This window comes from Hypanus sabinus, chromosome 19, assembly GCF_030144855.1.
Source record: "Hypanus sabinus isolate sHypSab1 chromosome 19, sHypSab1.hap1, whole genome shotgun sequence".
In the NCBI taxonomy this organism is placed as follows: Eukaryota; Metazoa; Chordata; class Chondrichthyes; order Myliobatiformes; family Dasyatidae; genus Hypanus; species Hypanus sabinus.
Genome location: NC_082724.1, coordinates 38,801,009 through 38,824,568, shown reverse-complemented (window position 1 = coordinate 38,824,568; position 23,560 = coordinate 38,801,009). Strand labels below are relative to the sequence as shown.

The 23,560-nt window shown below is 39.4% G+C and overlaps 1 protein-coding gene across 1 annotated transcript in view; it reads left to right on the top strand.

Moving 5' to 3' along the window:
* The window catches only part of shq1 (SHQ1, H/ACA ribonucleoprotein assembly factor), a 138,167-nt gene that overhangs the window by 51,800 nt on the left and 62,807 nt on the right, over positions 1–23,560 (top strand). The window contains exon 6 of the mRNA XM_059944336.1: positions 10,581–10,693. Coding sequence (XP_059800319.1) covers positions 10,581–10,693 — 113 coding nt within the window. The remainder of the gene's footprint in view (positions 1–10,580; positions 10,694–23,560) is intronic.

Sequence of the window (23,560 nt, the reverse complement as noted above, 5' to 3'; positions counted from 1 at the left end):
TCCCGAATCCTGAGAACTTCCGTTCCTGAGCCCAGCCCTGAAACATACGTTCTGAAGTGTTTTATATGCATAGAAAGGTAAAATATGTGCTATATACTAAGACAAACGTTTGACTAACTGACACTAAATAATACCGGATCTTCCTGTTCTGACTTACTTAGTAAGAGAACTTACAATTTTTTTCGATCCTGATCCACGATAACTCACACACATCCTCCCGTATACTTTAAATCATCTCTAGATTACTTATAATACCTAATACAATGTAAATGCTATGTAAAATGGTTATTATACTGCATTGATTAGGATAGTGGTCGCCAACCCGTTGATCATGATCGACTGGTCAATCTTTGAGACTTTCCCAGTAGGTCGCGAAAAGAAAATATGAAAAATAAATACACAAATACTGTTGAGAGATTGTTTCCGGGTTGCGGGGTTTTAGTTCCGATCTTTCTGCCCAGTGCGCATGCGTGCAGCTCCCCCACACTACACAGTGTACTTCAGTGGTCCCCAACCACCGGGCCGGAGGAAACAATATGAGTCAGCTGTACCTTTCCTCATTCCCTCTCACGCCCACTGTTGAACTTGATCCCATGCGAGGTCCATCAGTCGCCTAAGCACGGTGATACTCTTGCGCCGGGGATCACTGGTTGGCCTCGGGCGGCCGGCGGGAAGCGCCGTTGCTACTGGCCTGGAGTGCCACCTCTAAACCTGTTTAATACACCGAATGTTCATGGGGAACCTGGTGCTAAAATATTCGCAGACGACCTAATTTGGGCTCAGCATTTCGTAATTATCAGAGCAGCTACCTTGCTGCGATCTACTGAAACAAACTTTTGTTGGCTGATAGACCCTACAAGGGGGGCGGGTAGGTGCCCTGTCGCACTCCTTGCTCGGTCGGTGCTCTCTCCGGACTGTGACGGCCGCGGCCCCGGCACAGGGACCTCCAGCCCTGACCTCGTCCTCTCACCCGACCCACGACCAGCTGCACCTGGCCAAAGTTTCTGGCAGTGGATGGGCGGGAGGCTGGAGCTCGGACCCGGAGGCTGTTTAATGAGACAATGAAGCCCTCAAAACTGCTTCGGTACCTTGAGTCCAAGCACCCTGCACTTCAAGACAAACACATTGAGTTTTGTGAGCAGAAAAAACGTGAGCAAGCGGGACAGAAGCTAAGTGCTGAGAGCTGCGAAAGCTAAATTGCAGAATAGACCGGACATAAGGAACCTGCTTCGAGTGTTGCTGTATTCCCTCCCGTCGTGTTTAACACCCCCACCCCCATCGGCCGGTCTGTAAGAATATTGTCAATATTAAACCGGTTCGCAGTGCAAAAAAAGGGTGGGTACCCCTGGTGTTCATACATTATTTCTACTTCCAGGTTGCAGGGTTTTACTTCAGTTTTTTTTCTGCCCCAGTGCGCATGCGTGTAACTAATTGATCTTGCCTTGAACTAAGGCCGAGGTAGGGGATCTTGGGCTTAAAATAGTTGGTGATCACTAGTTTTAAGGAAAAATGGCAGGAAAAAAAAAGTCTGCACATGCTCGAACAACAAGTGCTGGAAGAGCACTTCTGGGTTTTTGCGATTGGTGTTTGGTTGAATTCGCGCATGTAGAATTTGTGGATAAGGATGGCAGACTGTACTACTCTGAGATTTTTCCCTTATGGGCATTCACAGATAAAGCCCTCTCCACCCACCACTGAGAACATTTACAAGGAAAGCTGTCACAGGAAAGCAGTGTCCATCGTGACGGACTGGGCTGTATCCGCTACTTATTGTAAAATGTTCCATTCAACGGCATTGGTGAGATTGCTGAGCCCTCCATAGCTCCAGATTATAGTGTCTTGAGGCTCTGTTTCTCAATTTAATGTTCTCACAGTAAAAGAAATACCAGAGCAGATTGGGCCATAACATTTACCAGAGGCTGTAGTGCTGGAGTGAAGGAAAGCTATGAAAAGATTTTTGAGGCAGCAAAGCTTTAAAGAGTTGGAGTGTAAAGGGCCAATCGAGATTGCTGAGGTAAAAGTTGCCAAGATTGCTGTTGCTCACTTCTGGATGCACTAGAGTTCTGGAGATGTGATGAAAGTGCAAAAGAAGGACATTGCCATCAGTCTGCATCTGTTGTGACTGTTTTTCTGAAATTGTGACCATGTGTGTAGTGTGTTGTGTGCTGTTCTAATGTGTTTTGCACCTTGTGCCCTGGAGAAGCACTGTTACGCTTGGCTATGCTCATGTATGGTTGAATGATAATTAAACTTAAATGTACTTTGGAAATGGAAATATTAATTCTTGTTGAATCGGATTGTTTTGTTTGAGGAAGACACTCTGTCAGTTTCCCCTTGTGGAAATGCATACAAACTGGGCCAAGTCAGAGAGCTACCTGAACACAGTGGTTCACTGTGGACAATTGGAAACTGCCACAATAATACATCAAATGTCTTGGTCTAAAAGGTTGCAAGGAAAGCTGAACTAGGGTAGAATTAGCAAATATAGAAAACTTAAGCTGGATTTATGGATTCTGTCCTGAAGAGCAGAATGTGGAGGAAATTGATTGAGAAACAGTAACAGGGACGTTTTAGCTCCTGTACTTCAGATATTGAAAAAGGTGTCAATGCTGGGCTTTAAGAACAGGTGCATAGCAACCTTTTGTTTTAGCATTTGTATGAATGCTCATTCTTCTGCTGACCCTAGCCTTGTGCCCGGATTTTTGCGATGCAGAGCCTTCAAAACGTGGGCCTTTGTACCTCCCTCTGCAGCTGGATCCATGACTTCCTCATCAGGAGACGTCAGTCAATGGCGATCAAAAAGAACATCTCCTTCTCACTGATGATTAATACTGGCACACCTCAAGGATGTGTGCCTAGCCCACTGCTCTGCTTTCTCTACACATACAACTGCGTGGTGAGGCACAGCACGAACACCACCTCTAAATTTTCCAATGACTCGCTGGCAGTATTTCAGATGGCGATGAGGAGGTGTGCAGGAGTGAGGTCCATCAGCTGGCTGAGTGCTGTCACAACAACCACCTTCTGCTCAATATCAGTAAGACCAAGGAATTAATCATGGAAGGAGAAGTTGAGGGAACACACACCAGTCCTCATAGAGGGATCAGCAGTGGAAATGATGAGCAGTTTCAAGTGTCTGAGTGTCAGTATCTTTGAAGGTCTATCCTTGGCCCAACATATTAATGCAATTACAATGAAGGCATGATGGCAGCTGTATTTCATTAGAAGTTTGTGGGACTTGCTATCTCACCAAAGATATTAACAGGTTTCTGTATTTGTACCGTGGGCAGCATTCTTACTGTTGCATCCCCACCTGGTGTGGAGAGGCCACTGCACAGGATCGGAAAAGCTGTAGAAAGTTATGAACTCAGTCAGCTCCATCACGGCCAGTTCCCTCCCAGCACTGAGGACTTCTTAAAAAGGCGATGCCTCAAAAGGGCAGCATCCATCATTAAGTGGTCCTATCACCTGGGACTTACCCTCTTCCCATGGTTACCTTCAAGGAGGAGGTGCAGGAGTTTGAAGACACTTTAGGAAAATCTTCTTCCCCTCCCTTATCAGAGCTTTGAATGGACAATAAACTCATGAATACTACCTCACTTTTTTTTCTGATTTTCCTTTCTTTTTGCACTAATTTAATTTTTATATAGTAAATACTATTTTTATTGTGAATTACATTTTTTATTATGTATTGCAATGTACTGCTGCTGCAAAACAACATATTTCATGACATACACTGGTGATATCAAACCTGATTCTGATTTGTATTCAACTGCCATGCCTAAGGGGGGACCCATTCTTTGTCCATCTTGTATGAATGCTTTTTTCAACATCACTGGTGATTACCCAGTGGATTGCTTCATAGAAGTAACTACTGTTTCTTTCTTTTTCACTTGCCTCCTTTCTGTGGAGAACTTCTCAAACTGACTTAATGAAACTAAAATCATTGTTAGCTCTCATTAATCTGTTCCATAAACTTGTCTGTCCACGTCACGTTGCTGTTTGCCTGAGTAATTAACAAGTATGCTTTGTTTTCTTGAATTAACTACTTGTTTTTGTTGTGAGCTTTTCAGTATTTATTTATTCAGAGTGATTTTGATAGGAATGTACTGGAAGGTAGTTGGTTAAAATATTTTAACAGGTGGGTTTCTGGAGTGCTGCGTAGTGATAGAACATTTATAAAGATTATAAAGGAGCTAGTAGTTGAGTGGAGAAAGAGATTGGGGAGGTAGTTTTAATGAAAGTAGAGAGAAAACACTATTATCTTATTTCTTATTTCAACTTAATAGTAATTTTTAATACTCTGCCCTGTAATGGTGGCACAAAAGAACAAATCTCATGTCAGTGATCACAAACCTGATTGTGATTTGTGTAAAATTGAATTCTGGCATCATTCACTACAGAATGGAACCGTTCTTCCTTTGAGCCTATGCTAGTTCGCTGTAAGAGCAATCCAGTTCTGACCACATTCACACTCTTTTCCCACAGTCTTAAAAAAAAGTTATTTCACACCTGCTTCCAATTCCTCATTTCGGAAGTGCTTTCCCAGTAATGACAATCTAGTCTGATTCCACATGTCACCTGTCGCTTTCTGAAATAAAATGTGTTCACTCTGATCAGAACAAGGGAGCCCGCCCACTATGGGCCAAAGCAACTTTTGGTTTGGACTGCAGAGATGGAGTATTTATGAGACTAAATATAAATTTAAAGTATTACTTCCTTCGCTCCTTAGCTCATTTACAGCATCTATACTGTAGCTTTAACATATGACTTTTGCGCGCAAGGTTTCAAAGTTCAAAGTACATTTATTATCAAAGAATGTGTAAATTATACAGCCTTGAGATTTGTCTGCTTACGGGCAGCCACTAAACAAGAAACCCAAAAGAACCCATTTTTAAAAAAGGAAGACCAATGCCATGGAGGGAAGGAGGGAGAGAAACAAATCATGCACATAATAAAGAAGCATCGGCATTCAGAATGAAATTGAGTCCATGAGCCCTGGCCAGCCAGAGTAGGTAGTTCATCACACAGAGGCAAACTGCTGCGAAGCTCGCTGACACTAAACCGGAGCATGACATAACCTCAGTGCCAAGGAGAGCGGAGTAAAACAGCGGTGCAGACCCGGCTCGACCCTCACCTCTGGTCCTGACACCCTGCCTTTTCAGTTCCTCTGCCTCACCATTTAAATTGTCTAAGCATTCGGACCCTGACCCCGCCAGAGCAATACCCTCTGGGCCCTTCCGATTTATACTCGAGCTTTCCAAATCGACGCAATGCGTAGATGGATCAAACTTCACTCCCTGTTTAGAAGGACGGGCTCTGAAACAACTCAGCTTCAACTTTTCTCCACTTGGCTCGCTCCAACTTCACCTCCAGGTTCCAACATCTCCACTTCTCTCCATCTTCTCCTTGACCTTGCGCCAAGTCCATCTTGCATCCACACATGTCAACCCTTTGATCAGCTTTGCCCTCACTCTCCTCTTCACCATTTGCGGTGATAGTTTACCACAATTTTCCATATGAAAAGTGTTATTAATAAAGTATTCAGTTGAATTTCTTGCTTCAAAAACCAGCAGTAAGCTATCACGCTATCTTAAACCAGAAGGTTTGAGCACATGCATAATTGGTACCACGAGGAAATCTGCAGATGCTGGAAATTCAAACAACACACACAAAATGCTGGTGGAACGCAGCAGGCCAGACAGCATCTATAGAGAGAAGCACTGTCGACGTTTCGAGCCGAGACCCTTCATCGGGACTAATTGAAAAAAGAGATAGTAAGAGATTTGAAAGTGGGAGGGGCAGGGGAGACCTGAAATGATAGGAAAAGACAGGAGGGGGAGGGATGAAGCTAAGAGCTGGAATGGTGATTGGCAAAAGGGATACAAGGCTAGAGAAGGGGCAGTATCATAGGATGGAAGGCCTTGGAAGAAAGAAAGGGGGAGGGGAGCACCAGAGGAAGATAGAGAATAGGCAAGGAGTTATTGTGAGAGGGAAAGAGAGAGAAAAATATGAAAAGAATATATAAAATAAAAATACATAAATAAATAGGGATGGGGGACCGTTTTGCTAAACACCTACGCTCTGTCCGCCAGAGGAAGCGATCTCCCAGTGGCCACACATTTTAATTCACATCCCATTTCCATTCCGATATGTCAATCCATGGCTACTGTCGAGATCGATATACGTATGTGTGTGTGTGTATATTTTTTTCTCTCTCTCCTTCCCTTTCACAATAACTCCTAGCCTGTTCTCCATCTTCCTCTGGTGCTCCCCTCCCCCTTTCTTTCTTCCAAGGCTTTCCATCCTATGGTTCTCCCCCTTCTCTAGCCCTGTATTCTTTTTGCCAATCAACTTCCCAGCTCTTAGTTTCATCCCTCTCTTCTCCTATCATTTCAGGTCTCCCCATCCCCCTCCCACTTTCAAATCTCTTACTATCTTTTTTTTTCCATTAGTCCTGACGAAGGGTCTGGGCCCGAAATGTCGACTGTACTTCTTCTGATAGATGCTGCCTGGCCTGCTGCGTTCCACCAGCATTTTGTGTGTGTTGCATAATCGGTGATGGGTTGGAATGCAGCATAGTGCATCATTAACAGTATAAACATGCAAATTACAAATAATTCAGTCTTTCACTTCATTTGTAGGAATGTGACTGAGGATATTTTTTCTTGCCATGCCTCCTTCAACCTGAAAATATCTATGATAACATTTTGACCTTTTCTGGTACAGAACTTTAATTTTTGCACACTTCAGTTAATTTATCTGCAAACAGTCTACTTCAATAAGAACAATGCTACTCTCTCTAACTTGCCCACATTTGAAGTTCATTATGCCTGAAACTGTCCCACTAAATCTCTTCTGCAATCTCGAGCTCATGCTTCTGGTAGTGCAGTGACCAAGAAGAGACCCTGTGTTTTTGAGTGTTTCATTGTAATTTCATTGCTATTGAACTACATGCCTCACTGAGACCCTGGGCTCCATATGGAGGTCTCAGGTTGCAAATGTGACTGCCTAGCAATGTTTTTAAAGCTAAGGGTATTTAACTCAACATGTGAGATATTTCCACAACTCAGGTTCCACCTTGCAAGAATCCCAAACACTTGTTCATATGTCCGCCTGTACATGGGTCAGGCATTTGTTACCTGGGGAAGACCTGTACATTTTAATTGCATTCTGAGCCTGTCCTCTCATTTTTATAAATCTATATACCGATAAATAGTTGGATCTGCCTGTACCAGCTTCAGAATAATGATTTTCTTGTCACTCCCCTTTGTGTCAGAATCTGTAATTTTACATTAAATTTTATCTTTTCTCTGCCTGCACATTCCATCAGCCTGTCCGCATTCTCTTGAAGCCTGTTATCATCATCAATGCTGTTTAGCACTGAAGACTAATTGGGATCTTTGAAAATAAAACTGTTCATCTTTTGCTCATCAGGTTTCCTAACCTTGTGTCTAAAAGAAAAACACGCAGTTACTTGTGGTTGGATCAGATGGAGCAATGGCTGCTTAGTTCTGAGTTAGTTAGACCGCTCATTGGTCTTTCTATTCAGGTGCTGGTTATTGTTGAATCCAATGCATTGATTTGCTGTTATTATGTCATTTTGTTATTTTTAAGAATTGTTTCAAAAGTGAGACTTCGTAATTTATATTGTAAGGTAGTAATTTTCATTTGAGCAATGCAGAGTGTTTCCTAGCTGGAAGTGTTAATTCGGAATGTTGGAAAAACCCTCTGATTGTTTGTGGCCTTGGGTTAAGTACATTGTACCTTGTTAGTCTTGTTTTTTTATTATACATGCACACCACTAATTCATTGCTTTAGGCAGTAGATTAAAGGGAATTGAAGCAGGAATAATTGAGTAACCAGTAAAAGGCATTTATGTGAAAAAAAAATGTGAATGACTTCCTTGAATGATAAAGATTTATTGTAGGCATTATAATGTCCATAGTTCATTTGCAGAATCTTGCAGATTGAAAGAAAATTTTTGGTTTTTGTGCCTTTCACAGGACCAGGGTACCCCAAAGTACATTTTAGCCAGGAAATTACTTTGCCATTTATTTCTTGTTTTCACATAAGAATATATCATGTTTCTCATACACTCTGTGTATGTTTATGACTTGCAAGTTCATGTGTAAAAATAAACCACTGATTATACATTTCCTTAACCAAATGCAGCATTTATTTTAATTCTCTTGATATTATCTGTAGTATCTTTGCTCTGAAGTTGTGTTGAATTTGTTATAACGCTATCATGTAGTACAAATCACTCAATAGCATCATCCCTCCCTCTGTTGTGAATCTTTAGAGAAAGCCATATGTCAGCATAAGACATAAGATGTGGGAGCAGAATTAGGCTATCTGGCCCATTGAGTCTGCTCTGCCATTTCATCATGGCTTATCCAATTTTCCTCTCAGTCCCAGTCTCCTGCCTTGGCCCCATCTATGTCATGCCCTGACTGATCAAACCTCTGCCTTAAATATACTTAAAGACTTGGTCTCCACAGCTGCCTGTGACAAAGAATTCCAGAGATTCACTACCCTTTGGCTAAAGAAATTCCTTGTCATCTCCGTTCTAAGAGGACACCCCTCTATTCTGAGGCTGTCCCCTCTGGTCTTAGACTCCTGCACCATAGGAAACATCCTCTCCACATCCATTCTATCAAGGCCCTCTCTAGTTTCAGCACATCCTTTTTAAGATGAGGCCCATGAAAGAATCATGGCGGCAGCTGTGAGCCATCACTACAGTTGAACTAATCTACTGTGCTCTACACCCAACACCAGAGAAAGTAATCTGATAAACTGTAATTATTTCTTCTCTTCTAGTTGTTGAACTGTGCAAAAGCAAAATATTCGATGTAATGCAAGAATTATTTATATCTAATAACAGAATACTTGAAGTTTTGAAGTGTTCATGTTGATTACTTGTCAAAGTCATTGACTTTTGAGGAGTTGCTTGAATGTAGAAAGGCTGTGGAGCTGTTTCTTTTAAACATTTGGTAATACCTAATTTACACTATCATACAAGTAATCTGCCAAGGATCTAGCCAAGTCCCTTAGCAGTCTGTGTATTGGAGTGTGCATTTAGAATTTTACCTATAATTTAATTGGATTCTGCCCATAAAAAAAAGTTAACAATACAGTACTGTTGTTGTGGGCTTTCTACCAATTTATGAAAATACAGATTGCTCGAAGGAATAAAATTTAGTCCTATGTGCATACACTCAACATCTGTTTTATTTCCAGGTTGTGAAATTAATCTTTAGTATTAACAGCCAAATTTCCTCACCATAAAATTGTGATTGTGACCCCTTCTTTGTTTTCCCTCTCTATGGTAAATCTCCAATCCAGGCAGTTGGTAACACACAAAATCCCCAGACTTGCTGAGCACACCAGGAATTCTCTGATATGTAAAGACAATTTTTAGAATGGTCACTTACGGTATGTTTCGCTTTTAAACATGTAGCAGCAGCCTGATGAGCAAAACAAAAAGCATAACTTGTAATTCTCTCCTGCTGATGGCCTGTGCATTATTGATAAGCAGGTCTAACATAAGCTTTTGAAGGACAAGCGTTATGATTGTCTCGTGCTCGTCAGTTGAGCTTTTGCTGTTTGTAACACTGTTCTCAACTCCTGTCTCCTGAGCTAATTTTTGCTATTTATATCGCTAAGCGCAAATGCTACACCTGTCCCCACACCTCCCCCCCCTTACCACCATTCCGGGCCCCAGACAGTTTTTCCAGGTGAGGCAACACTTCACCTGCGAGTCTGCTGGAGTCATCTATTGCATCCGGTGCTCCCGGTGTGGCCTCCTCTACATCGGCAAGACCCGACGCAGATTGGGGGACACCTTCGTCGAGCACCTACACAATAGACGGGACCTCCCAGTTGCCACCCACTTCAACTCTGTCTCTCATTCCCATCTAGATATGGCCATACATGGCCTCCTCTACTGCCATGATGAGGCCAAACTCAGGTTGGAGGAGCAACACCTCATCTACCATCTGGGTAGCCTCCAGCCTGGTGGTATGAACATTGAATTCTCCAATTTCTGGTAATTCCCTCCCCTTCCCTCCCCTTCCCCTATCCCAGGTCCCTCTGTGCCTCTCTCCCCTTTCAACTTTCAACTTTCTGCTCTACAGTTCTTTCATGCTTATTCCCTCCCCCTCCCCCCTTTATCTTTCCTCTGATTGGTTTTCCACCTGGCGCCTCTAGGCCCTACCCCCTCCCCTATCTCTATTACTGGGCTTCGGCCCTCTCTCCCCCCCCCCCACCATTCCTGATGAAGGGTCTCAGCCCGAAACGTTGGCTACTCTTTTCTCACGGATGCTGCCTGACCTGCTGAGTTGTTCCAGCGTTGTGTACGTATTACTTGTTTATTTCAAAGTCTGCCAAGTTTGTATTCAGGACAGAAACTTTAATGTCCTGCTGGCCACTCTGCTGGATTATTTCCAAAATGGATTTAAGGCTCTAGCAATTTAAAGATTCAATTTTAGCAACTGCTCTTGCAGTATAGAATAATAAAGAGGACGTCTGTCTCCTTGGGCTTCCTTTTGTTATGGTTGTTTTGTTTGCTTCACCAGAATGAACTCAGTGATGTGATTGACCTGAAGGAACCGGATAGCACAACTCCAGTGGAACGTCGGCAAAGACGTCTGGCTGCTGAAGAGGCCAAGTTTGACTCTGACCATTATCTGTTAGTATCTTCCGTTTTATTGTAGATTAGCGGCACAATGGTGATTTAATGATTTTTAAGGCTAATCTTTTTTCTTTGTGGTGGTTACTGTCTTAATCCCATTTGTTTTACTTACAGTCATTTTGTTTCTCTTAATTCTTTTTTTCTTTGCCTAAATCTTTTTCTGTCAGAAAGGCGCCGCATAAAAGAATGTTCATTGTCCTGTCTTTCTCTTGTTCTTGATTCCGCATCTGTTCTCTCTTCCTCACATTTACTCACCGATAAATTTTGCCAATTGTGTTTTTTATATATACCTCACAAAATATTTTCAGTCTTTAGCTCTTAATGCTTCAGCTCTTCGAGATTCAGCAAAAAGAGGCTTCACTCAGAGAAGGAAAAGAAAAGCTCAAGTTTTTTCCTTCTGTTCTGTATAGCTGCTCAGCTAGGTCAAGATGACAGGCAGGATTGTGCAAATGCTCCTCTTGAGGGATGTGGGAAGGCATTCTATCTGATCACGACAACTGTGAGAACTATATCCAGCTGCAGCTTCTAACAGACCATGTTAAGAAGTTGGAGCTGGAACTGGATGAACTACGGATCATTCTGGAGGCCAGAGGCTGGATCCTGGACATCCTGTCAGATCACCAGCAGGTGTTGGTAAGAGTGGCCTCCCTCACCTTTGCCCCTCTCACCCTCAACACAGATGCATCTCAGGGCTGTGTCCTAAGCCCCCTCCTTTACTCTCTGTATACCCTTTTTGCTCCAATCTGCTAATTAAATTTCCCGACAATACTACACTGATTGGCCTGATCTCATTTCATTTCATTTTTAATTTTTTTATTGATTTTAAAAATATATAAAGACAAATACAAATCAAAGGAGAAGTTATATCAAATACATATTCCAATAGAAGTACAAACAACAAAAAAGGAGTGTACACTGTCAAAATCATGTATAGTATAATATTGAGCTACTATGTAAAAAGAGCCACAACTCCTCTTAACAATTCAAAACAAAAGATCAAAAATTGCCATTATTAAGAGAAAAAAAAAACACTAAACTAACCTAGAACAAAAAAAAAGACTGGGCATTCCATTTGAGGATATAACTATAAAACGAAGGGGAAAAATCCTTCCGGTCAAATCTGAAAAGTCAGGGAGAAGAAGAAAAAAGATTAAGGCCTAATGTCAAATAATAATAAGGTGACCTACAGGGAAGAAGTCATCACCCTGACACAGTGGTGTCAAGAAAACAACCTCTCCCTTATTGTCGCAAAAACAAGTGAGCTGGTTGTGGACTACAGGAGGAATGGAAACAGGCTAACCTCTATTGACATCAATGGATCCGGGGTTGAAGTGTGAACAGCTTTAAGTTCCTCAGCATACACATCACCGAGGATCTCATGTGGTCTGTAGCTACCGGCTATGTGGTGCAAAAGGCACAACAGTGCCTCTTTAACCTCAGGCAGTTGAAGAATTTTCTACAGGGGCACAATTGAGAACATCGTGACTGGCTGTATCACTGCCTGGTATGGGAACTGTACTTCCTTCAATCGCAGGACTCTGGTGCGGACAGCCCAGCACAAATGTAGATGTAAACTTCCCACTATTCAGGACATTTACAAAGACAGGTGTGTAAAAAAGGGCCCGAAGGATCATTGGGGACCTGAGTCACCCCAACCACAAACTGTTCAAGCCGCTACCATCCGGGAAACAGTACCATAGCCTAAAAGCCAGGACCAACAGACTCTGGGACAGCTTCTTCCACCAGGACATCAGACTGATTAATTCATGCTGATGCAACAGTATTTCTATATTATACTGATTATCTGTTGTTATTTATTGTAAATTACTATAAATTGCACATTTAGACAGAGATGTAATGTAAAGATTTTTACTCTTCATGTATATGAAGGATATAAGTAATAAAGTCATTTCAATTCAATTAAGGGGTGATAAATAGGACATATGGAGAGGTAGTTACACCCGAGGTTCAGGACACAAGAAACTGGGTGGCAGTCAGGAAGGAGAAAGGGGTTAAGGAGCCGGTGCAGAGCATCCCTGTGGCCACCCTTCTCAAAAACAGGTATTAATTTTGGATACTGTTGGTGGGGGGGGGGGGTGTTTGTGTAATGACCTAACAGAGGAAAGCCACAGTGGTCGGGTCTCTGGCACTGAGTCTGCCTCTGTGACTCAGACAGGGGAAGGGTTAAGAAGTGGCATGCTGTGGTGATAGGGGATTTGTTAGTTGGGGGAACGGACAGGAGATTCGAGAACGAGATTTCTGAATGGTAGGTTGCCTCCTGGGTGTCAGGGTCTGGGATATCTCGGATTGAGTTCTCAGCATTCTTAAGTGGGACGGTGAACAGCCAGAAGTCATGGTCCATGTAGGTACCAATGACATGGGAAGGATGAGGGACAAGGTTCTGAATAGGGAGTTCAGGGAGTTAGGTGCTAAGTTACAGAACAGCACCGTCAGGGTTGTGATCTCAGGATTGCTACCCATGCTATGTGCTAGTGAGGCTAGAACTAGGAAAATTATACAGTTTAATATGTGGCTAAGAAGTTGATATAGGAGGGAGGGCATAAGATTTTTGAATCGTTGGGTCTCTTCCAGGGAAGGTGGGACCCATACAGAAGCAATAGTTTGCACCTGAACTGGAGGGGTACTAATTTCCTAGCAGGAAGGTTTGTTAATACTACACAGTGGGGTTTAATATAGAGTTGTGGGGGGTGGTGGTTGGGAACCAGAATGCCAGAACAGTTAATGGAGAGGTTGTGGAGGCAGATGTTGGTAGGACCTCAGACAGAGTGGGGAATCAAAAGGTTAAGCATGGTCTGACAGAATCAGAAAGGAATTAAATACAGGACTGAAGGTGTTATATCTGAATGCGCGCAAAATATGGAATAAGATAGATGAACTTGCAGTACAATTGCAGATTGGCAGGTGTGATGCGATGGCTGAAAGGTTATAGTTGGGAGCATAATGTCCAAGGAAACACATTTGAACGAAAGGATAGGCAGGAAGGCAGAGGGATGCCATTGGTCTGTGGCTAAAAAATGAAATCAAATTAGAAAGAGGTGACACAGAGTCGGAAAGTGTTGAATCATTGCGGACTAAGGAATCATCATCTAAAGAACTGCAAGGGTAAAAAGACCCTGATGGGAATTGTATACAGACCCCCAAACAGTAGAGAGGATGTAGCCTACAAATTACAGTGGGAGATAGAAAATGCACGCCAAAAGGGCAGTGTTTCAGTAGACATGGGGAACAAGTAGATGCAAGTAGATTGGGAAAATCAGGTTGGTGCTGGATTACGGGATGGGGAATTACTAGAGTGCCTACGAGACGGCTTTTTAGAGCAGCTTGTGGTTGAGTCCACTAGAGGACCAGCGATTCTGGATGGGTGTTATGCAATGAACCAGAGTTGATAGAGAGCTTAAGGTAAAAGAATCCTTAGGGCCAAGTTATCAAAATATGATAGAATTCACCCTGAGTTTTGAGAAGAAGTCAGATGTATCAATACTACAGTAAAAGGAAATTTCAGACACATGAGAGAGGAGCTGGCCAGAAATAATCGGAGAAGAACACTGGCAGGGATGCCAAGGGTTTTCTCTATTCCTTTCAGTCACCTTGATCGTTTCGCTAGTAGCCTTGCACTGAGTTGCTCAGTGTTAGCTGAAGGACAGAAAGGTTAGAATCAGAATCATGTTTAATATCATTGGCATTTATCATGAAATTTGTTAACTTAGTGGTAGCATTAAAATGCACTACATGATCATATAGAAAAATAAGTGTATTAGTTAAATTGTACATAGTGTAAAAACAGAAATAATATTTTTTTTAAAAAGTGAGTAAGTGTTCATGAGTCAATGTCCATTTCAGAATTAGTTGGCAGAGAGGAAGAACAGATAGGTGATTGGATTCGTTTTTTTTTGTAGCAACTTTTTTAAAAATATTAGGCTGTGCACAATTTTGCATTGTTAGCTTTATGAGAATGTGATTTAAATATTCTCTCAGGAATTGATAGAGTAAGGTTGTGCCTTCTCAGTCTTTCACATGTACAAATTTTATTAAATGCCCATTATGACATCTTTGATATGGAGAATATTCTATAATGCCCTTTAGCAAAAAGAGATCATGGCCAATTAAGCACAGACATCTATCATTACTGGTCTCATGTTCAGGGTGGTGAAAAATCAATGCAGATGTTATTTGTGTGGTGTGACCCTCTCTCTCCCTGGGTCATACTTAACTTAGCAAACATGGACTTCTGTTGACAATCTGTCTTAAAGATTAATGGGAACAATTTTTAATGTTATCACTTTAGTTTGGTACATGTTTTTGGTTAATGAAGTGAGTCACTAATACCTCAGTGTGTCTTTGGAGTTAATTCTTCATACTTTCTCAGTATTTTCTGGCGTTGGCTAAATTTGCCCAAAGTTCTTATTATAATTTGTGCAAGTGAACCTTATTTGAGAAATTAATGACAAAAGCTCCAGAGTTAAAATTGACATTGTCCTCTCATCAGTTGAGTTATTGGTTAGGTCCTATACATCTTAGACAGTGGACATTTCTGTTACTCTACTTTCTAAATCAGGGGAACTCCAGAGTACGTTTGCAGCATTTTCAAGTCCTGAATATTGAAGTTGACGCTATCAAAAAGCATCTAAGAATACAGATCCATAATTCCTTGAAAGTAGTGTCACTAGTAGATAAGATCATAAAGAGAGCTTTTGGTGCATTGGCCTTCATAAGTTATACTAATGAGTACGGGAGATGGGATGTTTATGTTGAAGTTATTTAAGATGTTGGTGAGGCCTAATTTGAATAATTGTGTGCAGTTCTGATCACCTACCAACAAGAAAGATATCAATAAGATTGAAAGAGTACAGGGAAAATTTACAAGGATTTTGATCAGATGTAAGAGTCTGAGTTATAGGGAAAGGTTGAATAGGTTAGGATTTTATTCCCTGGAGCATATGAGATTGAAAAGAGATTTGATAAAAGTATACAAAATTATGATGGGTAAATGCAAGCAGGATTTTTTCATTGATTTTGGGTGTGACTAGAACTAGAGGTTATAGGTTAAGGGTGAAATGTGAAATATTTAAGGGGAATTACTGCATTCAGATGGCAGTGAGAATATGGAACGGGTCAGCAGGAGACACTCATGGAGTGATTACTGTTTCAGATTCGCTCCGTAACCTTTACTTTTCTTAACCTATGATCAACCTTATTTAACTTACTTTTACCACACCAAAAGATTCTTGCTACTTTTTTGGACTTATCTTTAAGAGTTTATTGTGAATTTTTGAAGAAATGAATACAGAAATGGCTCTTAGATCTAAAGGGCGAGAACCTGGGAAGGATCCTAACGGGAACGTGAAGAAGAAAAAGACTGATCCTAAGCGCACTGAATTGACTTATGAAATATTATTGTAGGTTTTAAATGAGAAATTTGAAGAACAACGACAAATTTTTAAACAAGATATAAAGGCTTTTCAAGATCATATGGATAAGACGGATTCAGTAGTTAACCAGCAGCAAGTTCTAATCGCAACTTTGCAAGAGGACGCTCGGAAGCAAGACTTGATAATTGAAAAACTGGAGCAGAAATTACTTTCGACGATTAAACAGGTGAAAACATTTAAAGCCAAGAGTGTCAACTTTGAGAATCGGTCGGGAAGACAGAACTTACGCATACCTGGTCTCCCTGAAGGTATTGAACAAGGGGACACCTCGAAGTACTTTGCTCAACTTTTAAAGGATGCGTTCCCTTCTGTATTCCCAGACAGTCCTCCGTTACTTGATCGCGCTCACAGAATTATGCGTCGTTCACCAAGTGCTTCAGCTAAACCACCGGTTGTAATTGTCCGATTTCACTATGTGCATGTTAAAGAGCAACTTATTCGTGTGGCTCGGCGTGCAGGGATGGTCAAATTTCAAGATCACAACTTTCGATTAGTGGAAGATTTTAGTCCAGAAGTAATGAAGGCAAGGCTTCTTTTTAAACCTCTGATGTCCGAATGTTATGAGAAAAATCTAAAGCCTGCGCTCTTATACCCTGTGAAGCTCAGAATCCCGCCTCCGAATGCACCACGGCGTGTTTTCCTTTCTACATCTGAAGCGAGAAGCTTTCTGAATAGGAACTTCCCTACTGCTATTGATTCTCACCTCTAATAAATGAGTGATTTTGATCGTGCAAGATGGTTTTTGTTTCCAAAACCAGATTTTGTTTTGGGCTATTGGTGTAGGTTTACTCTATATTTTATACTCTAATTAAAGTTTTTTTTTTGACATACTAATCTTTTTATTTTACTTACTTCAACTACTGTACTTTATCTTTGGTCATTATTATTAATCCTTCGAAGGTGAATTTTTTTTACTAAGATGGCGGTTTCTTTAAAATATTTTTGGCTTTTTTTTCAATTTCGCCTTTTTTTTTCTCTCGTCTTCTTCCTATAATGCATTTCTTATCACAGTTTAAATTTTTTTTGGTTTGTTTGGGTTTTAACCTGATTTATAAGTTACTAGTGATTATATTTTTGTTTTTTTACTATCAATTATATTAAGAAGTTTGGTTTTAGTATAGTGATTATTATTTCTTTAGAGTTTGGGTGATCTTTTTTTTATCCTTTATATACGGAGTTGTCTTCTGCTGATATGGGGGTAGATTTAGTTTCATCTCTCCTTTTTCCCGGCCGTTTCCTGGCTGGGGTGGTCTTTTCTCCTCTTGGGTGGGGGGTTTTCTAAACCTTATATTCCTTACATCAGTTTGTTTTAGTTTCTTCATTTGGGCTGATTTTAAACTACTAAAATGTCCGCGATGTCGTCACTTCCGGGTCCGCCCCTTATTTTTGTTCCTCTTCCGGGTGCATGAGTTCATAATTTGGTTAACCTTTTATATACCAAAGGGTTGATTTCAGAAATATGGCTCAGACCATTAATTTTGTCTCTTGGAATACTAATGACTTAAACCATCCGATTAAACGGAAAAAGATTTTCAGAGTATTCCAAAGACTAAATGCTCATATTATTTTTGTACAAGAAACTCATGTGAGGAAAGAGGACAATTATCGCTTTTTTAGGTTTTGGAGGGGTCAACAGGTCCATTCGAATTCGAATGCTAATGTAAAAGGAGTTGCAATTTTTATTGACTCCTCTATTGCATTTGTCCAACACGATATCTTTTCGGATCCGAATGGTAGATTTTTGTTAATTACTGGCTTAGTTTTTAACAAAAAGGTAGCTATGGTTAACGTTTATGCTCCAAATGTGGATTGTCCCGAGTTTTTTAAGTTCTTATTTACTTCTCTACCTAATCTAAATGAAAATAAGTTAATAATGGGTGGTGACTTTAATTGTTGTTTAAATCCTTTGTTGAACAAATCTATATCTACTCAGACTTTACCTAATAAGTCGGCCACTTACATTAACTCTTTTTTGACTGATAATGGAATTTTTGATATTTGGAGATTTCGGCATTCTAAGGACAAAGAGTTTTCATTTTCTCACAGGTTTATCATTCCTACTTGAGAATTGATTATTTTTTTATTGACTCTTGTTTTATTCCATCGGTAATTGATTGTAATTATGATATTATAGCCATCTCTGACCATGCTCCATTAAAACTTTCTATTAAATTGACGGATACAGCTTCTAGTGCTAGACAATGGCGATTTGATTCTACCTTACTGCAAGATCCGGATTTTATTAAATTTATGAAGGATCAGATCAATTCCTTCTTTTCAACTAATTCCACGGATGATATTTCTTGCGGAACACTTTGGGACACTTTTAAAGCATATATACGTGGACAGATTATCTCCTACTCTGTTGGTCTAAGAAAACGCATTAAGAAGGAAACTCTTTAATTGGTTGATAAAATTAAAGAGATTGACAAGAAATATTCGATTACTCCTAGTAAGGAGCTTTACAAACAAAGGGTTGAACTTCAAACTGAACATAGTTTATTACTTACATCTTTGATTGAAAATCAATTAATGAAAACCAGATCTGATTTTTATATACATAGTGATAAATCAGGTAAACTGTTAGCTAGTCAATTGAAGAATGCTTTGGTTAAACGTCCAATTACTAAGATCCGTCAGCAGAATGGGGATCTGACATTTAACCATGATGAGATAAACAAATCATTTCGAGATTTTTATACCTCCCTGTATCCTTCCGAATTCCCTCATGATCATAATACTATGTGTGATTTTCTTAGGAAATTGAATTTTCCAAAACTATCATCGGATGATCTTTCAATATTAGAAACTCCTATTATGGATGCAGAAATTAAAGGGGTTATTTCCTCTATGAATTCTGGGAAAGCACCAGGTCCAGATGGGTATACAGTAGAATTTTTTAAATGTTTTTCCTCTACTCTTTCTCCTTGGTTATGCAGGGTTTTTGAAGAAGCAATTAGATTGGGCAATCTGCCACAATCTTTTTATAGAGCTTCCATTTTTTTTCTTTAATATTGAAGAAAGATAAAGACCCTACTGACTGTGCATCCTATAGACCAATATCTTTATTGAATGTAGATTCCAAGATCTTTTCCAAGTTACTGGCATCCAGGCTGGAGAAGGTATTACCCCAAATTATTTCAGATGATCAAACTGGTTTTATTAAAAATCGCTATTCTTTTCTCAATGTTAGGAGATTATTGAATATTGTTTATACTCCTTCACATAGCACTTCAGAATGTGTCATTTCATTAGATGCGGAGAAAGCATTTGATAGAGTTGAATGGCCATACTTATTTAATGTGCTTGAGAAGTTTAATTTTAGTCCGACATTCATTTCCTGGGTTAAACTGATATATTATACTCCAGTAGCCTCGGTCCTTACTAACAATCAATGATCTCCCTTTTTTCGTTTATTTCGGGGTACTAGACAAAGCTGTCCTCTTAGTCCATTATTATTTGATATTGCTTTAGAACCCTTGGCAATTGCTGTCAGAGAATCACAGAACATTTTTGTCATTAATCGTAGGACAGATATACATAAGCTATCATTATATGCAGATGATTTATTATTATTTATTTCTGATCCTGACAAATCCATTCCTGCAGTTATATCATTGTTGGCTCAATTTAGTGATTTTTCCGGGTATAAATTTAATCTTAATAAGAGTGAATTGTTTCCTTTAAATAGACAAGTTCCAATTTATGGAAATTTACCTTTCAAATTAGTTAATGACTCTTTTATTTACTTAGGGATTAAAATCACAAAAAACTATATGGACTTATTTAAGGTTAATTTTTTACCCTTAATCGATCAGATTAAATGTTTGTTTACTAAGTGGTCACCAGTATCTTTATCTCTGATAGGTCAGATTAATGCTATTAAGATGGTTATTTTACCCAAGTTTTTATATATATTTCAAGCGGTACCAATTTTTATTCCAAAATCTTTTTTTGCTAATGTTGATTCAAAAATTTCCTCATATATATGGCAGAATAAATATCCTAGATTAGGTAAAAAATATTTACAGAAGGAAGGAAGGTGGATTGGCATTGCCCAATTTTAGATTTTATTATTGGGCAGTTAATATCCGATATTTGATATGTTGGTTAAAGGACTGGGATATATCTTTTAGCCCTCATTGGGTGAACCTGGAAATTAAATCAGTACAAGGATTTTCATTGGGTTCTATTTTAGGGACTTCTCTTCCCTTTGCTCTTTCTAAATTGCCGAAACGAATTAACAACCCGATAGTTAAACATACTTTATGTATTTGGTTTCAATTTCGGAAATTTTTTGGGTTGACTCAGTTTGTTTTAAATACTCCTATTGTATCCAATTGTTTTTTTTATCCTTCTATTATAGACCAAGCTTATTCAGCTTGGAAGACTAAAGGATTACTGCGATTTTCTGATTTATTTTTGGATAATTGTTTTATGTCTTTTGAACAATTATCTAATAAATATAATTTGCCTAGATTTCATTTTTTCAGATATTTACAGATTAGGAATTTCTTAAATACTGTACTTCCTACTTTTCCAAATTTTGTGTCTTCAGGTATTTTGGAGAATTTGTTTGAACTAAATCCTTCTCAGAAAGGGCTAATAACAAAACTTTACAATATAATTATGAAGATATGTTCAGAGCCCTTTTATAAGATTAAAAATGATTGGGAAGAGAACTTAACCTTACTATCCCTATTGAGAATTGGGATAAAATTCTTCAATTAGTTATTACATCATCTATATGTGCTAAACATTCATTAATACAGTTTAAAATTGTGTACAGGGCTCATATGTCCAAGGATAAATTGGCTCATTTTTATTCCTATATAAATCCTATTTGTGACAGATGTCATTCTGAGATAGCGTCTTTAACTCATATGTTCTGGTTGTGTCCGCTTTTGAAAAAATATTGAAAAGACATTTTTGATATTATTTCTACGGTATTGAACATTGATTTCCAACCTCATCCTATTACTGCAATTTTTGGTTTACCAATGATGGACTCACTCCATTTATCCTCTTCTGCTTGTCGAATGATTGCATTTCTTACATTAATGGCTAGAAGATCTATTTAGTTGAATTGGAAAGAAATTAATCCTACTGTATTTCATTGGTTTTCTCAAACTATGTTATGTCTAAATTTAGAAAAAATTAGAAGTGTTGTATTTGATACCTATTAAATTTGAAAAGATGTGGAGACCATTTATTCAATATTTTCATATGATGTAATATGACCCTGTTCCAAGCCTATTTGCTTTTCCAGTTTCAATTTTATATATGTTGAGCGGATCGGAGTTGACAACACTGATGATTTTGTATTTTTGTGAGATATTATAAACAGCCCTTTTTTTCCATTTTTTCTTTTTCTCTTTCTCTTTTTTGTTTTTTTTCCTTATTATTAGATTAGTTTTTTTTTGCATAATTTTTTTCTTTTTCTTTTTTCTGTTTTTTTTTAAATATATATATTATGATATACCTAGGTTTGCCTTGTTTATTTGTAAATTGTATCGTCCACGATTCGGGAATACTCATTTATACTGTAACCATTGCTTATGTATTCTTTCATGTTTAGTTGAAATGTGTATGTTTGTAATCCCATTATCTATGTATCAATTTTATTTTGTTGATATTATTAATAATAATAAAAAGATTGAAAAAGAAAGAAAGAGAATATGGAACGAGCTGCCTGCAGTGGCAGATGTGAGTTTGACTACAACATTTAAGAAAATTTGGAAAAGTACAAGGATGGGAGGACTAGGGTCCAGTTGCAGGTTGATGAGATTAGAACATCAGTTGGCAGAGACTAGCTGGGATGAATGGCCTATCTTTGCGCATAAGTGCTTTATGACTCTTATCAGTTGACAAGGTTCTCTGTACTGTTAATGTGAAAGTATAGGATACCTTGCTTATTGGATACATAATACAATAAGCCAAGATCTGACCTGGTCTTTCAACTCCACCTCTTTTGTCCAGAAAGCATGGCAGCTTCTCCACTTCCTAATGTGGTTGAGGCAAGTGAGGTTCATCTCTCTGATTCTAAACACTGAAGGAGCACTGGTGTGAGTGTCCTGACCAGCTGCATCACTGCAAGAAATTGCAAGGCATTTGACCACAAGACTCTACGAAGGATTGCGAGGACAGCTGAGAGGATCATTGGGGTGTCTATTCCACCCATCTTTATCAGGAGCTCTGCGTATGCAGGCCTTAGCATTGTCAATAATCCTCCCATCCATCCAACAAGCTCTTTAATCCCCTGCCATTAGGCAGAGGCACTGTAACATTAGGATAAGGACTGTTAGGATGGGAAACAGTTTCTCCTTCCAGGCCGTGAAACGACTGAATTCCTGGCCACCACCCAGTCTCTTTGTGTATGAAGCAGCAGTAGTGTTTTACTGTTTACTTTTTTAACTTGTGATGTAAATCACCTTGTTATTTGTGGTAATTCTGCTTTGTGTTATGTGTAAGTTGCACGTACTGTGTTGGGCACCTGGGTCTGGAGGAACATTGTTTCATGATGTTTGAATGACAATAAACTTGAACCTGATAGTGTTAGACTCACTTTAGCCAATTCCGTACGTTAATTTCTTTGTTGCTTTATGCTTTTTGTAATAAGGTCTTTTCTCAACCTGGGATTCGTAAGCAGTTTATTAATTTCATTAAATTTAATTTACAAGCCTTTCTCTTGTTTGGCATGCTAATCTTGACAATGGTAAATTGTCTTGGTTAAAATCATAAATTCTTACTCACAGTCAGAGTTATTGTAGTTTGAAACTTAAAGGAGAATTGCTAGTGTACTTTGTAAGTAGTGCTTTCAAATGTCCTATCGTGTACACGTATACCTGAAGCATAAGCTTGTTGCTCATTTTCACACATTGTGGTGCATCAAGCAGCATTTCTATAGCACTTGACTGTTTTTCATGAGGCCAAGTTGCTAGCTTGATGCTCAACCCAGCACAGATGGAAAGCGTACAAGGAGCTGGACAGATTCAAGCTTGGGTCATTCACCTTGAAATCCGGTGCTGATGTCACTGCACCACCAGCTGGCTCATCTGAAGCAAAAGTATTCACTAGAAGTTCATACAAAAACATGTTGCAGGTTCAGTGACACCAATCTCAACATATTGGAACATTCAGGTCTTAAAAATACAAGAAACATTCTTTGGCTTTGGAATTGTACCCATAATTCAATTGCATTGAAGTTATTTTAGCACACATTTCAGGACCAATTTCAAGTGACCAGGGCTAAATTCCTGGGCAAATCTGTTTAAAGATTGTTACGTTGGCCTGACTGACCCTCCCACTCCCACCCAGGTGATTTGTGCCAGTGTACTCTGTGGTTGTGACTCTACTTGTGCCTCAGTGGAACAACCAATTCCTTGAAGTGTAGTGAATCCCGAATCCGACAAAT